The sequence below is a fragment of the Diaphorina citri genome, unplaced genomic scaffold, assembly GCF_000475195.1.
Source record: "Diaphorina citri unplaced genomic scaffold, Diaci psyllid genome assembly version 1.1 scaffold3291, whole genome shotgun sequence".
Taxonomy (NCBI): domain Eukaryota; kingdom Metazoa; phylum Arthropoda; class Insecta; order Hemiptera; family Psyllidae; genus Diaphorina; species Diaphorina citri.
Window position 1 is genome coordinate 13,849 of NW_007380700.1, and position 9,481 is coordinate 23,329.

Here is a 9,481-nt window from a genome sequence, read left to right on the forward strand (position 1 = left end):
GCGTCCCGACCAGACATGTCGACCAGAACGTCTTCCTGCATCCCCTTTTTCCCGTCCCCGGTCAGAACATAGGAAGCAGGTGCGCCCATGGTCCCGCCTATCAGTACCGGTTGTCCCCGGTGAGTTGATAATCCACTGGGATTAGTGGATATGGGGAGGGAAGGCGCGGGTTGAAACCCTGAGAGATAAGATAAGATGAAATTTTTTGTTTTATTAAGCCACAATGGCTAATTAATTTTACAACTTTAAATTTACACACACACATGAATGAACAATGTAAAGGGGAGAGAAAGATATACAAAATTACTCTGGCTTTTAAATGATTTTTTAAATATATATTTTTAGAGATTTTTTTCTGAACTTTTAGACGATTTTTTAATTTTAGAGATTTTTTCCTGAACTTTTCGCTCCTAGGTTTCTATTGAGCTTGTGGAATAATATGTTTGGATAAAATTACAATGTTTCCAATCAGTACCTATTCAATCCCCATATCAGATATAGTTTTAAGACCTTAACAGTTACAGTTCCTCTGTGAAACATGAAAAAAACTATAGATCCTATTTCTTAGTATCGGTCTAGAATCATCTATATGATCCTCTTTATTAGAATCGGTCAAAAAAAATTATCATCCATATTATATCACGATTGTATTACTTTATTTTTTATTCCTTGATACACCCGGATGACTTGGTTCACTTACCTTCCTATGTACTAGCAGAGTTTTCTGTTTCCCATCTACCATATGTTCTTCAGTTTTGGCAATATTGTGGCTTACATCATAAATCACATGCATGTCAAGGTCATCTGGTGTTGTGTTGAACTGTTTGGCAAATGCCTGAAATAATGACAGGAGAGAAAATTAACAATTAATGCCTATCTGTATTATGATTAATTAATTAATCACCTATGAACAAGAAGGAAAAAATGCATGATATGTTTGTTCTTCAGGATCTTGAGAACGGCTTATCCAGTTCTTTCTGTCCTCCACCCCAACCCCCTTCAAAATGGTAATGCCACCACTGATGGCTACTCCATTAAAGTAACTCAATTAGGTGATTGTTCAGAAGCCACGACAGTGAAAAAGACATTTCCTATAATAACACTGGTCACTGCTCAAATTGTGAAAATTTCTTTGTGTGTGTAACCTAACTCTATAATAACACTGGTCACTGCTCACTTGAAACAGCTCCTTTTTGTAGCAATTTTCCATTGACTTGACTTCTGAACAAGTACCCTTAAGGATCTTCACAAAGCTGAGTGCACCCCGAACTCCAAGCACAGGGACAAAAAACTTCGGCCTCACCGGGATTCGAACCCAGCACTTCCGGATTGAGCTTGAAAGTCCGTGCCCTTAACTACTCGGCCACAGAGGTGAGCTCTACTTACCTGTCGACTGCCTTCCTTGGATTGGAGGAGGAAGATTGAAATGTCGACATAAACGTTAACAACCATTCATATCCCTATGTAGGCAGGTAACTTTTAATTTAATTTATTTTTAATTTTACTTTATTTTTATTTTTCTGTGTTATTTGATGTTTAAATGGGACTTAAATCCCATAAAAAAAAAACTTACCTGTCGACATAGGAAAGTCATGGAGCTCCTATTGACCCAGGCAAAGTTAGCTGCGGCTGCCATGGACTTCAAATAATCTTGCCCCTCCTTGGAATTGATCCGGGCACACGCCAGTTGTCGATCGTTCGTCTCTATGTTATCTCTCTTCATGGCCTTCTCCATTTGAACCAGAGCATCTGGGAACACATAAGCCATACTTTGTTATAAAAATGAGATTAAATGAACTAAAAACTTCATTAACAATCCTGTGTGAAGAGTTCTAAAGAGGTACAATAATAATGAAATCTTAAAGGTAGAAACACACTCATATCACTCGTGAGCTCACCTGACGTGATAATAGTGTGGCTGTCCTGAACGAAATTACCTACAATATTATATTATTAGAGGAAAACTTCTAACTACATCTTTCTGCCTCCAAAGGAGTTCACGTGACGAGACGTGATGGTAGTGTGTTTGTACTTAAACTCATTCACACACTGCAACCGCTAGAAATCTAAAATTTGGTAGATTTTGCCAAAATCAGTCAAAATCAAAATGATTTTGGGTTATCAATTTTCCGTAACGAAGCACGGGCAACCAGGTGATTTTTTCACACTTACCAGTGGCTACTTGATGGCCAAATCCTCGACTGCCGGAATGTATCATCACACACACCTGTCCCACATCCTCAATGCCCATCTTACTCGCTGCCCATTTGTCATAGATCTCATCCACTATTTGAATCTCAGCGTAGTGGTTGCCAGCTCCCAGAGTTCCCAACTGAAACAAGGGAAAATTCAATGAGTTTTATTTATTTATTTAACAAAGAGGTTTTCTCTCTTTCCTTCCTTTCCTCTCTCCTTTTTTCCTTCCCTCAATCCATCTTTCATTCTTTTTCTTTCTCTCTCTCTCTCTCTCTTACTTTTAGGAGGTTTGATGGATGGAACTGTAACAACAGCCTTGTCGTTCCGAAAAAAAAGAGAAGTAGGACCAGATAGAAGAAAGCCAGCCGTTCCAAGAACAAACCTTGTCTGTTTGGGATAAAGTTGGGAATCGAACTTCCTCTCTCCTTTTTTCCTTCCCTCAATCCATCTTTCATTCTTTTTCTTTCTCTCTCTCTCTCTCTCTTACTTTTAGGAGGTTTGATGGATGGAACTGTAACAACAGCCTTGTCGTTCCGAAAAAAAAAAGAGAAGTAGGACCAGATAGAAGAAAGCCAGCCGTTCCAAGAACAAACCTTGTCTGTTTGGGATAAAGTTGGGAATCGAACCCGCGACCAACTGCTTATAAGACACTCAAGGCAGACACGCTATCAAGATAACAATTGAGCTGGTCCAATATCCAATAACCTGATGAAAGATTAGGAAAAATCCTTGTTTCTTTGCTCTCACGATAAAGTTCGTGCCGAGCGGGAATCGAACCGACGCCGAGAAGTAGGACCAGATAGAAGAAAGCCAGCCGTTCCAAGAACAAACCTTGTCTGTTTGGGATAAAGTTGGGAATCGAACCCGCGACCAACTGCTTATAAGACACTCAAGGCAGACACGCTATCAAGATAACAATTGAGCTGGTCCAATATCCAATAACCTGATGAAAGATTAGGAAAAATCCTTGTTTCTTTGCTCTCACGATAAAGTTCGTGCCGAGCGGGAATCGAACCGACGCCATGACAGTATTTACTTGAACCGGTGCCTCTCCTATCACTCACCTGTGGTAATCCTCGTTTCTTCGCTCTCATGCTGACTTTACTCGGGTCGGCATTCAGCATCCGCCCATACTCTTCACAATGTTCCTTGTCCTCAGCCCAAATGTATCCCTCACGCAGCGACCAATCCATGCCCATCTCCAGGGCTTCCTCCAGGTCCCGAGCATTCATCGGGATGATCCCCTTCGATCCAACACCCACTGGGATGTGATCAAACATACTCTGTGCTAGGCGCTCCTAAAATGGGGAAAAGGTACAAGAATATGGGTGGATTTCATTAATATTTTTTAGCTCTTGGAAGTCCTGTCAAGCTTAGCAAAGGCTGTTAAGATAACAGGCTGTTAGGGACTAAAAAGTAGATAGGTGAAACCAACCCTATATCTATAGAAAGGGCCCTATGAGGCTCTTCTAATGGCAGAATTGGGCCCAAAAACTAATTGGTGCATGACCTTTGTGGTCTCAAAATTTGTACTAACTTTTGTTTAAATCTAAGTCTGAGAGCAGAGAGCATGGAGCATGTGCTCTCAGCTCTAAGTGGTTAGAATTTCTCACTTCCCTCTATCAATGATTAAATTGTTTCCTTCTACCTGCTAAATGCTCTCTGCTAAACTTTTTAGCCTAAACAAAACAACAGGGTTCTATCAAGCTGTGTATCCTGTTTTGTTTGTCTGTTAGAAGGGGGACACCTTCCAAATTTTTGTTTGTGTGTTGTGCTTGTTGTTGGGCTGGCCTTGTGTCTGTCTGTTTGTTGGTTCTTTGTTGATTTTTTTCCCCCTCAGTTATCATCACAATGCTCAGTGTACCCTCTACTATTATTATCATTACCTGGACAGGCAGAACATCTTTCTCCCACAGGTTGGTTCTCAGGAGACGTACACCACAGTTGATGTCAAACCCTACACCACCGGGAGACACAACAGACTTGGGATCACCAATGTCAAAAGCAGCCATGTTCCCAATTGCAAATCCATAACCTGTGTTGGGGGGGGAATGTTAAGTTACAGTTCTGATGAGAGGCATACTATGGGATGGGCATGTTATGACAGAGACTATATGAGTCTAATGTAGCAGTTGATTAATTGCTATGAAGCAAAAATGGCAGTGAAACACTCATCTTAATAAATGTCTTTCTTTGTGTTACTATATCACAACTTTGGTGCTCACTGCAGCATTGTAGGATTTTTCCAAATACATATATTGCAATGCACTGGTGTAGCATACAGGATACAGATACTACAGTATGGCAGAGAACACTAAGACCAAATGAAAAAATAGATGGAGATTTTGGTCACAGTGATCACATTTGAAAAATATATAGGTAGGTATCTATCTTTTCATAATTCAATTGTTTTCTTTGCAGGGTTTGCTGGCACCATCAAACACAGGTATGCAGACTTCCAAGTCAATACACTGGTGTAGATACATACAGGATACAGATACTACAGTATGGCAGAGAACACTAAGACCAAATGAAAAAATAGATGGAGATTTTGGTCACAGTAGTCACATTTGAAAAATATATAGGTATCTATCTTTTCACAATTCAATTGTTTTCTTTGCAGGGTTTGCTGGCACCATCAAACACAGGTATGCAGACTTCCAAGTCAATGAAATTGATCTGGAGGGCAAACCTACTAAAAGAAATGAGGTACCTATTTTATTTGTGTTAGTGAAGGAGTCATCACACTGGTGTAGCATACAGGATATAGATACTACAGGTATGCAGAGAACAGTAAGACCAAATGAAAAAATAGATGGAGATTTTGGTCACAGTGGTCACATTTGAAAAATATATAGGTATCTATCTTTTCATAATTCAATTGTTTTCTTTGCAGGGTTTGCTGGCACCATCAAACACAGGTATGCAGACTTCCAAGTCAATGAAATTGATCTGGAGGGCAATGTTGTCCGATTGACAAGTTACGAACCACCTGTTTACCCAAGTCAAATGGCCAAACCTGAGATAGATGAGTCCAAAGTTAACGGTCTCATATTTGTAGATGACATTGCTAAAATCAAATCCTTAGTTGACCTCAAGGATAGCATAGAGAGTGTGGAAATTGAAGTAACCAATTTCTCAAAAGAACAGAGGACCTTCTTGCACAAGTATGTACAACTTGTGAGCAATAATAAACTCAACTCAAACACTGTCGATCGAAATGGGAAGAAATATATTGAAGTGAATAACAAGAAGAAACTGAGACAAGAAATACAGCGCAGCAACAGCCAGCGAATCAAGTTCCTCCATTTTACTGCGATGAAAACAAATACAGATACCTCAGAGATGTTGTTCTTACTAGGAAAACAATTGAGCAAGAAAATCAGCAAGTTTACAATAGCGGGTAAGTTTCAAAGCTTTGGGCTTTTTTTAAGCCCTTAAAGGGTAGGTATCATCCCAAAATCAAAGATAGAAGGAGGACAAGACATGAAAAAGGCCGCTGGCAAGAACAAACTGTTTAAGATAAAGTTTGCACTGAGCAGGAATTGAACCATCAACCTACCACTTAGACTGGCTTTCAACTGTCCTTAATCCAATTGTTGTCAGGTTGTCAATGATCTTCAATATGTTCTTTGATTAGACAATTACCAGTTGTTTATAGAGTTGACTGTTTAAAGAGCAGTCAAAATCAAAGATAGAAGGAGGACAAGACATGAAAAAGCCCGCTGGCAAGAACAAACTGCTTAAGATAAAGTTTGCACTGGGCAGGAATTGAACCATCAACCTACCACTTAGACTGGCTTTCAACCGTCCTTAATCTAATTGTTGTCAGGTTGTCAATGATCTTCAATATGTTCTTTGATTAGACAATTACCAGTTGTTTATAGAGTTGACTGTTTAAAGAGCAGTGGTGTAGGAATCAAACTCTTGACCTGGCAATGGTACTTACAAGCCACATTACCCGCCAAGCTAATTAGGCTGGCATACATGGTTGAGAGTTGGCCTCTAGTAGACCCCATCTGAACATGGGTAGAGACCATCACCCTGGTATATGACAGAAAAAAAAATATATCCTTTCTTTATTCTGCCATCACCATTTGGCTACAACTGAAGCCACTACAACAACAACAACAACAAGACATGTTTGAGAGTTGATTTTGATTTAGAACATTTCATTTTCAGGCACCAAAGACAAGCGGGGTGTCACAACGCACTGAAGCCACTACTACAACAACAACAACAACAACAACAACAAGACATGTTTGAGAGTTGATTTTGATTTAGAACATTTCATTTTCAGGTACCAAGGACAAGCGGGGGGTCACAACGCAGCGCGTCAGTTGCAAGTATCTCAACTACGCCGACGTACGTCACTTGGATTTGTACCGCATCAAGATGGGCAACTTCGCATACAAGGACACACCACTTAACTTGGGCGATTTGAAGGGGAACTTTTTCCGTATCGCAATCCGAAATGTGACCGCGACGGATGAGAGCATTGAGAAGACCATGAGATTGTTCAAGGAGAACGGGTTTATTAATTATTTCGGTCTGCAGAGGTTCGGTAATAATCCGTCTGCAGCGACACATGATGTTGGTGAGTGCCTCTCACTTTTTGTCTAACTTAGATACCAACCTTAGTAGTAGTGTACTGGTTAGCACGGTGGACTTTGTGACAAGCATTTATCATTTTATCCTGCACTTCGTGTCTCTTTTCTTCTTGAAACAAGATCTCTGTTGGTCGGAGGGCCTTCAAACTGCTGATGAAAACAACGAGAGATACAGGCATACATTTTTTGGAGAAGCTTCAAAACCCGACCTGTCTAATAGAACTATGATGTGAAGAAGATATGCATTTAGTTTGTTCTTTTTTATGCAAATCTTGTGAATGATTTTTCCAATTTTGATTAAATTTGAATATATATTATAAATCCATTTTCAAAATCCGTTCCGTTTTATGGTACACAAAAATCTTTCTTTCCATATTCTAATCTGTTTCGTAATTCTGTTCTATTTCGAATTTTGTTTCCCAGGTCGTCTCTTAATTCAGGATGACTGGCGTGGTGCAGTGCATATGATTCTCAGACCCGGACCTAACATGGGCACGTCCATCAAGATACAGAAAGTGGAATTCCTCAAGCATCGCTACCAGGAGACCAAATCCGCTAAATTGACGTTGAGAGGTACGAAATATTTTAAGTTCTTCAATAAATGATTGTCTGGCTGAGGGACATTAAACAGGGAGGATACCAGTCTGAAATTTCCCTTGCTAATGAAACAGCAAAGGTTGAGTGCGAAGGGCATCCACTCGTAAAATTTTTGTAGCCAAAACCAAATGTCAGCCCAAAGCAATCACCCTCGTTAGGGCTGATTGAGAGGCTGACGAAAAACGCCGACCCTTTCTGCGGAAAAAGGCCCTTTTCTCCCGCAGTCTAAGCAAAAAGTAGCAGTGTGGCTATCATGAACGAGATTACCTACAATATTATAGGAAAACTTTGAACTACATCTTTCTGACTCCTCGTGAGTTCACTTGACTTGACGAAATAGTAGTGTGTTTCTACTTTAACTTGTCCTTCTTTATTCTTTTCTATTCTACTCTATTTTCTATTCTATTCTTCTTCAGGGGTGGATGACATAGGGTTTCTCAAGTCCAGCATCGAGGCTCGTATTCTACAGGGTCTCGCCACGCACGGCGAGAACGCGTACCTCAACGCGTCTGAACACGGAAAAAGGCCCTTTCCTCCCGCAGTCTAAGCAAAAAGTAGCAGTGTGGCTATCTTGAACGAGATTACCTACAATATTATAGGAAAACTTTGAACTACATCTTTCTGACTCCCCGTGAGTTCACTTGACTTGACGAAATAGTAGTGTGTTTCTACTTTAACTTGTCCTTCTTTATTCTTTTCTATTTTCTATTCTACTCTCTTTTATATTTTCTATTCTATTCTTCTTCAGGTGTGGATGACATAGGGTTTCTCAAGTCCAGCATCGAGGCTCGTATTCTACAGGGTCTCGCCACGCACGGCGAGAACGCGTACCTCAACGCACTGGAGAACATCACACGGAACACAGCCACCCTGTATTTGCACGCGTACCAGAGCTTCGTGTGGAATCGGGTGGTTTCGGAGCGGATACGAAAGTTCGGACTCGAAGTGCAAGTTGGGGATTTGGTGCTCATTGACAGTAAGTAGATCGCTGTCAAACTGTTTTGACTGGGCGGGGCGGAGCGCTACCGAGCTCCTTATTAGAAATCGATTTTGTCTCTATTTTATCATTTTACAGTCGAACCTGTCTAAGTGGGACCCGTAAATGGGAAATCTGGATAAACGGGGGGGAAATAGTGGCCCCTTCATTTATAATTGTAACTGGGAAACCTGGATAAGAGGCAAAATTTGTCGGTCCCTTGAATTCCCAATGAGATAGGATCGACTCTACGTATCATATGCTCTATAAGTCTCTGACCAAGTGGGACCCGTAAATGGGAAATCTGGATAAACGGGGGGAAAATAGTGGCCCCTTCATTTATAATTGTAACTAGGAAACCTGGATAAGAGGCAAAATTTGTCGGTCCCTTGAATTCCCAATGAGATAGGATCGACTCTACGTATCATATGCTCTATAAGTCTATAATTATACTAGAGGTAAGTCTATTATTTATATCAACAGTAAAGACCTTGTCATTTACCAGCCTAGCTAGTTTGGAAGGCAGCGAGCCTGCTTTGTGAGCGCTAGGGCTCGAGTTAGATTCCCGCCCAGGGCAAACTTTGGCCCAGACATAATGAGGTTCGTTCTCGGAACGTTACAGGTACCCCTGCTCCAGGAACTCAGGAGGAAGTCAAACCTGAGATCAAACAAGAAATCAAATCTGAAGAGGATGCTGATGATGAGGTAAGAGTTTAAGTTTGTTTGTCAAGTTGTTTGTTTGTTTGTTAGTTTTTTATTTAAAAAAAAGGTGTTTGGAACTAGGGTGATTGCTTTGGGCCGAATGACATTTGGTTTTGGCTACAAAAAATTTTTACGAGTGGATGCCCTTCGCACTCAACCTTTGCCATTTCTTTAACAAGGGAAATTTCAGGCTGGTATCCTCCCTGAATAAAGCCACCCAGCCACCAGCCAGACTTAGCTGGTGTACTCCCTGTTTAAAGTTCCCCAGCCAGACACTATTCTATTATATTCTATTCAACTCATGATATGAAACAAAGACCATTCTATTCTATTCAACCCTATTCTATTCAACTCAATTCTATTCTATTCAATTACCCCAGCCACCAGCCAGACTTAGCTG

At 40.6% G+C, this 9,481-nt stretch overlaps 2 protein-coding genes across 2 annotated transcripts in view; one reads left to right on the forward strand and one right to left on the reverse strand.

Annotated features, from left to right (window-relative positions):
* The window catches only part of LOC103520176 (tRNA-splicing ligase RtcB homolog), a 6,214-nt gene extending 1,979 nt beyond the window's left edge, over positions 1-4,235 (reverse strand). The window contains exons 1-6 of the mRNA XM_026831400.1: positions 4,083-4,235; positions 3,261-3,494; positions 2,173-2,332; positions 1,574-1,749; positions 679-835; positions 11-178 (exon numbers count right to left, since the gene is read on the reverse strand). Of these exons, the coding sequence (XP_026687201.1) occupies positions 11-178; positions 679-835; positions 1,574-1,749; positions 2,173-2,332; positions 3,261-3,494; positions 4,083-4,208 (1,021 nt within the window). The 5' untranslated portion in view covers positions 4,209-4,235. The remainder of the gene's footprint in view (positions 1-10; positions 179-678; positions 836-1,573; positions 1,750-2,172; positions 2,333-3,260; positions 3,495-4,082) is intronic.
* A 117-nt stretch (positions 4,236-4,352) lies between these two features.
* Positions 4,353-9,096, forward strand: LOC103520177 (pseudouridylate synthase 7 homolog). Its single transcript, XM_017448429.1, has 8 exons — positions 4,353-4,358; positions 4,618-4,642; positions 4,820-4,975; positions 5,093-5,599; positions 6,497-6,793; positions 7,230-7,379; positions 8,152-8,379; positions 9,002-9,096. The coding sequence occupies exons 1-8, from the start codon at positions 4,353-4,355 to the stop codon at positions 9,094-9,096; spliced, it is 1,464 nt and encodes a 487-aa protein (XP_017303918.1).
* The last annotated feature ends 385 nt before the right edge of the window (positions 9,097-9,481 follow it).

Coding starts and splice junctions, on each gene's coding strand:
- LOC103520177 (XM_017448429.1), top strand. Junction 4,976..5,092: donor ACAGGATATAGATACTACAG/GTATGCAGAGAA, acceptor TTTTCTTTGCAG/GGTTTGCTGGCACCATCAAA. Junction 7,380..8,151: donor CGCTAAATTGACGTTGAGAG/GTACGAAATATT, acceptor ATTCTTCTTCAG/GTGTGGATGACATAGGGTTT.